The 5841-nt window shown below is 42.5% G+C and overlaps 2 protein-coding genes and 4 non-coding genes across 7 annotated transcripts in view; 5 read left to right on the forward strand and 1 right to left on the reverse strand.

The window, feature by feature from the left end:
- Positions 1–2296, reverse strand: part of ZWILCH (zwilch kinetochore protein) — a 46904-nt gene extending 44608 nt beyond the window's left edge. For both annotated transcript variants that reach the window (XM_022579846.3, XM_022579845.3), the window contains exon 1: positions 279–2296. In XM_022579846.3, the coding sequence (XP_022435554.1) occupies positions 279–331 (53 nt within the window). In that variant the 5' untranslated portion in view covers positions 332–2296. The remainder of the gene's footprint in view (positions 1–278) is intronic.
- Positions 757–5732, forward strand: RPL4 (ribosomal protein L4). The gene is made up of 10 exons (XM_022579839.3): positions 757–885; positions 2272–2443; positions 2635–2741; positions 3106–3244; positions 3704–3828; positions 4103–4232; positions 4489–4645; positions 4936–5019; positions 5129–5249; positions 5334–5732. The coding sequence occupies exons 1-10, from the start codon at positions 883–885 to the stop codon at positions 5637–5639; spliced, it is 1344 nt and encodes a 447-aa protein (XP_022435547.2). The 5' UTR covers positions 757–882; the 3' UTR covers positions 5640–5732.
- LOC115802789 (small nucleolar RNA SNORD18) lies at positions 2492–2562 on the forward strand. The gene has a single exon (XR_004023339.1). It is a non-coding gene; the product is annotated as a small nucleolar RNA SNORD18 (small nucleolar RNA).
- On the forward strand, positions 2946–3044 carry LOC115802791 (small nucleolar RNA SNORD16). Its single transcript, XR_004023341.1, has one exon. It is a non-coding gene; the product is annotated as a small nucleolar RNA SNORD16 (small nucleolar RNA).
- Positions 3543–3612, forward strand: LOC115802787 (small nucleolar RNA SNORD18). The gene has a single exon (XR_004023337.2). It is a non-coding gene; the product is annotated as a small nucleolar RNA SNORD18 (small nucleolar RNA).
- LOC115802788 (small nucleolar RNA SNORD18) lies at positions 4292–4362 on the forward strand. The gene has a single exon (XR_004023338.1). It is a non-coding gene; the product is annotated as a small nucleolar RNA SNORD18 (small nucleolar RNA).
- Positions 5733–5841: the final 109 nt, after the last annotated feature.

The following is a 5841-nucleotide window of genomic DNA, read 5'->3' on the forward strand; positions in this document are numbered from 1 at the left end:
GAGACAATGTACACGTGTTTTCTCCTAAACGAAACTACAAGCAGCAGGGCCTACAGCGCCAACCCCACACTGTAGCAGGTAATCGGCGTCTCCCCAGCTCCCAGCTCCCAGCTCCCAGCTCCCGGGAAAGCGGACTTCGTCTACAACATTCGCGCCGCTGGAAACTGGCAAGGCGCTAATCCCCAAGGCTGTGGAAAGAGGCTTGGGGCAGGGATCGAATACACCGAGGGAGAAGTGCTGTCCTCACAGCCAAGACAAAATCATGGGCTACTACTCACTGAAGGAGATGAGCGTAAAACTCCTCAGCAGCTCGGTTGGTTCGCGACCACATCCCACCCCAGTTTGACTGCAGATCCGAAACCGCCAAACTGAAATGCGCGCCAGACGCTGACTTCCGGGGTTATGACCCCCCCGCCGGGACTACTTTTACCACCACCACCACCTCAACAGGTCCCGTTTGTCCACAAAGTTAAACTTTTGTTTTATAGCATACAGCTGTTTTTCCTGTCCCAATAGTTTTCCATTCCCGTAAGAAAAAGTTAAAATAAGTTGTAACGGTTGAGGGGGGAAAGACACTCGTCTCGCGAGAGTTGGCCTCGCCCCCTTATGGATTACTCCGCGAAAAGGAGTCCCTTGTTTCTAAGTGCTCTTTTTGGCTTTGGAAGTAAATAGATACCGTAATTTGACATATATGAAGAAATAATACGCTATTTTTATTTTTTTAGATTGGTAGAGATATATTTTGTGTCCCTGTATTGGTTTTGAGACGGGGCAGGGTGGGGGACGAGTTGAAGGTTACATACAGAGTGGGAGTGCAAAACTCTTCCTTTTCCTGTGGGAGCCGCCGGATTGAGAGGAGCGTGGCCTTCTCCTCTCCCCGCCATGGTGAGTGAAAGTTCTCTTCGTTGGACCTTCCTCTGCTCTTGGGGCCTGGCAGGAATGGGCTTGGGGGTTCAGAGCATAAAACCTTCATGAGGGGAAGCGAGGAGAAGGAGATGAGGACCAAAGGGCTTCTGTGGCTGGGATCTGGGAAGTGAGGCTCTCCGGCAGCCATCTTAGAGGCAACGTGTGCGAGCCGGCGCAGGGCGCGTTTGGAAGCGACACAGGAGGACCCGCAGATCGTTCTCGGGCGCAGAAGGACCTTTGGAATTCTGGCTTCCCTTGGATCTTGAAAGAATGGGTTCCACTGAAGAATTGGAAATTTGCAGGGCCTAAGACTGAGTCTGGGTGAGAGTCAGTTTGGGGTCTTGTATCTCTGTGCCCGGCTTAGTAAGGAATACTTCGTCTTTTGAGAGATTTCGTTAAAGAAAAAACTTGTATTTCCACTTTTTTCCTAAATTATTGTGTGTTCATCTTAAGAATTGCCTCTGAAAGCATTCTTGTCCTCTTGCTTTAAAACTTTATTGTTGTGTATGTATTGCATAAATAACGTCTGTAGATGTGCCTTGGGGAGTTGAGTGAACAAAATAGGGAAAAAGCACTATCCTTATGAAGCTTCGATCGTAATTGAGCTGGTCAAAATGCATCGTAATGTTCGATGATAGTAAGTGCTGTAGACATAGGAAGTTGGAGAGAAAGCAATAATTGGGCTTTATAAACAGTGATCAGAGAAACCTGAAGGTGGTGAGGAAGGGTATCTTTAGGTAGGAGACCGGTTACATCTGAGGCAGGACGGGGATGGCCCTGAGTGTAGGCCTGAGCATCTGGAAGAGTATGGAAAGCGAGGTTGAGCAGGTTGTGTACATCCTGCTTGGGATGTTTTACTTTCAGGTGGTAAGTCTTTGGAGAAGATTGAGCAAGAAGTAACAGGGCTGTTGTTTTTACTAGTAATTTTTGGAACCTGTGTTTGGAATGGGATGAAGGGGGCAAGGATGGATGTTTGGAGGAGTGGAGCCCTGGTAGATTTGCTGACATTTGGGATGAAAGAGTTTGGATGATGGCATTAAATTGCATTTTCAAACCTTACAGTATGGTTTTGATTATTTTGCTTTCTAAGGCCTCATTTAAAAGTTGAATCATAAAGCGTTCTTTTTGAAAATGATGAAAATTCTGTGGCAGAACTTGAGAATCATCAGTGTCCTTCAAGTATTTACTGATGTTAATAGACCTGATGGTGTGTTGGTAACTTAGCCTTTGTTTTTTGGTTTAAGTGTTATCTACCTCATCAAACTCTAGTCTCTTCTGGAACTGAACCGTTAATTCTTTTGTTGGCACGTGAGAAGAGTTCTTCTGACATTGCTTGTCAATATAAATTTTTTTTTCTTTTCTCAGGCGTGTGCTCGTCCACTGATATCAGTGTACTCTGAAAAGGGGGAGTCATCTGGCAAAAATGTCACTTTGCCTGCTGTGTTCAAGGCTCCCATTCGACCAGATATTGTGAACTTTGTTCACACCAACTTGCGCAAAAACAACAGACAGCCCTATGCTGTCAGTGAATTAGCAGGTACGGATTTAGATCTTTCCTGGGTTGACTTTTTAAGAGGTACTTAACAGCAGTGATGAAATTTCACTCCATTGGTCCGTGTTTCTGAACCACATGATTTTCCTGGATGTTCTGATGCTGTTTGCTACCGTGCATGGTAGTCAGAATGGTGTGGTTGGGTAGCTAAAACTTGGGTTTCTTCACAATTTCAGGTCATCAAACCAGTGCTGAGTCCTGGGGTACTGGCAGAGCTGTGGCTCGAATTCCCAGGGTTCGAGGTGGCGGCACTCACCGCTCTGGCCAGGGTGCTTTTGGAAATGTATCCTTTGTTTAACCACCTAGACTAGGCAGCTGTGGCATTTAGCAGGCTGGACCTGTCTTTTTCTTGTTAGTAGTTGCAAAATGATTTATGCTGAAGATGCTAGTGTCCAGATTAAACATTTCTCTAGATAGATTTGAAATCTGGAAGATTTTTCCGTCATAATTTTTAAAGCCAACAGGTTTGACAGTAGGAGGTTTTGCTTGCAGTGATGTCGTAATTTGCGCCTTACTCTGTTCTCAGCGACAGTTGCCTGCTGTCAGTAAGCTGGTTCAGAAGGGTGACGAAAATTCTTACTGAGCAAGGCATAACCTGTTTTTAATTCCTAAAATTTGAGAAATGTGATTCTTAACTGGGAAAACAGATGTGTCGTGGGGGCCGCATGTTTGCACCAACCAAGACCTGGCGACGTTGGCACCGCAGAGTGAATACAACGCAGAAGCGATATGCCATCTGCTCTGCGTTGGCTGCCTCGGCTTTACCAGCTCTGGTCATGTCTAAAGGTTTGTGATATTTTATATTCTAGGAGTCATATAAAATAACCCTTTTTTTCTCTACCTGACCCTTTTCATTGGTGTTACCTGTGTACGTTCACCTCATCCTAGAGTGTCTGGCTAAATTTCCGTCTGCTAAATACTAGTTATAATCATTTCAGTCTTAATCGTCAGTGAATACTATGTATCCAGCTCAATCATCAGTGAATACTGTGTAACTGGGGGAACTAATTCAAATAAAGTGATGTTGTATATTGTTCGAATACTTTTCCATTTTGTCATGTTGCTTCCTCTTTTTATTTAACTGTCAAAGTGATGAGATTCCACTTGATTGGTCCGTGTTTCTGAAACATGATATTTGTGGAAATTCTGATTTGGCAAATTGTATACACCATTTTTATTTTGTGTGTTCGATTCAGTTTTTCAAAGGGTGCAGGTAACCAGGTCACTGTTAATTGGCTTTGTCAGGTCATCGTATAGAGGAAGTTCCTGAACTTCCGTTGGTGGTTGAAGATAAAGTTGAAGGCTACAAGAAGACCAAGGAGGCTGTTTTGCTCCTGAAGAAACTTAAGGCTTGGAATGATATCAAAAAGGTAGATTTTGTGGTCCTTCACACAAATTTGTTGCCAGATTTTAAATTTCAAAAGATTACTGAAGGGGACAGTATAACTAAACCACAGTGGATGTGAGAGCAAGGACTCTGGAACCAAATTACCTGAGTTTGAAACCTGAAATCATTGCTGTGTTAAATTTAGGCAAGTCATTTTTGCCTCTAGTTTGGTTATCTGTAAAATCAAGTTTTTTAAACTATGAAGATCTATTGCAGGGATCATATCTCAGTCAAAATACCAAACCTCCCTTTGTTAGGTCTACGCCTCGCAGCGAATGAGAGCTGGCAAAGGCAAAATGAGAAACCGTCGCCGTATCCAGCGCAGGGGACCCTGCATCATTTATAATGAGGACAATGGTATCATCAAGGCCTTCAGAAACATCCCTGGTAAATCTTGTACTGCTTACATGTTTTAATTACCTATGCTATGCAAGCTTACTCAGCTTTTATTATGATGAGATTCCACTTTATGGTCTGTGTTTCTGAAACTTCATGATTTTGTGGAACTTCTGATTCTTGGCTGAATGAATGAGCCATTGATGGTTGAAATTCATGATTAAAATACTTCTTGGGTGCTATAAAGATGATTTGTGTTTCTTCTGTTGAAATACAGGCTCCCTAATTCTTGTTTTCCCTTTAAAAGGAATTACTCTGCTTAATGTAAGCAAACTGAACATTTTGAAACTTGCTCCTGGTGGGCACGTGGGACGTTTCTGCATTTGGACTGAAAGTGCTTTCCGCAAGTTAGATGAGCTGTATGGCACTTGGCGTAAATCTGCCTCCCTCAAGAGTAACTACAAGTGAGTGTAATTCATATATTGAACATGGTGTTTATGCTGTGGATAGTGTTCAAAATTGGTTTGCATATTTTCTAAATAACGGATTGTGTTGCCATTTCCTCCTTGTAAACAGATGCAATATGTGGAAATGGTGAGATTCTGAGAAGTGATAGTATAGTGGAAATTCTGATTGTATTCTGTCGAGCTTAAATGATTAAAAGTAATCTTTTGTTGAGGTTCATGGTTTTTAGTCAGTTACATGAGAAATAGGAGTTGAGCCTCTATAGTCAGTGTTTTCTGTTTTCATTTAGCCTCCCCATGCACAAGATGCTCAATACAGACCTTAGCAGAATCTTGAAAAGCCCAGAGATCCAAAGAGCCCTCCGAGCACCACGGTAAAGTTGTGATATTCACTGTAATTCTTGCCTAGCCTCACACTATTGGGTATTTCAGAAATATGGATAATGTAAATAAACTATAAATATAGTCTCTACCTTTTTATAGCAAGAAGATTCATCGCAGAGTCTTGAAGAAGAATCCACTGAAAAACCTGAGAATCATGTTGAAGCTAAACCCATATGCAAAGACCATGCGCCGGAACACCATTCTTCGCCAGGCCAGGAACGTAAGCAATAATTTGGGTTTTGCTGATTTATGTTGAGTTTTTAGAAAGATTTGATTCTTAGATTTTCTTCCTAATTTGTTGCAGCACAAAATCCGGATGGATAGGGTAGCAGCAGCACTAGAAGCCAAATCAGATGAGAAGGGGATTCCAGGCAAGAAGCCTGTGATGGGAAAGAAGGGAAAGGAGGCTGTTTGCGTTAAGAAGCTGAAGAAGCCGAAGAAGCCAAAGAAGCCTTTGGTGGGAAAAAAGGCTGCAGTGACCAAGAAACCAGCAGCTAAAAAGAAGCCTGCTAAAAAGCCTGCTAAAAAGAAGCCCACAGAAAAGAAGCCCACAGAAAAGAAAGCCACAGAAAAGAAACCCACCACAGAGGAAAAGAAGGCTGCTGCATAAACTTAAATTCGTTTATTCGGTAAAGGTCAAATCATTTTGGACAGCTAATTTTGAATAAAGACCTGATGATCAAAGAGGCAGTGAGAAACATGACTTGGATGTGTTGTGTGAATCTTGGTTAGAATTTTTTTTACTGACACTTTGTTCTTCATAATTCAAGCCTTTTAGTCTATAATTCAAGTCTTTTAAGTCTGGTATAAAA

Source organism: Delphinapterus leucas, chromosome 2, assembly GCF_059928025.1.
Source record: "Delphinapterus leucas isolate spDelLeu-1000000601 "Yukka" chromosome 2, BTC_Dleu_Yukka2, whole genome shotgun sequence".
NCBI classification, from domain to species: Eukaryota; Metazoa; Chordata; class Mammalia; order Artiodactyla; family Monodontidae; genus Delphinapterus; species Delphinapterus leucas.

Excerpts from the sequence above, each read along its gene's own strand:
- RPL4 (XM_022579839.3), top strand. Across the intron at positions 2,444-2,634 it reads TGCTGTCAGTGAATTAGCAG|GTCATCAAACCAGTGCTGAG; the intron begins GTACGGATTTAG and ends TCACAATTTCAG. Across the intron at positions 4,233-4,488 it reads GGCCTTCAGAAACATCCCTG|GAATTACTCTGCTTAATGTA; the intron begins GTAAATCTTGTA and ends TCCCTTTAAAAG.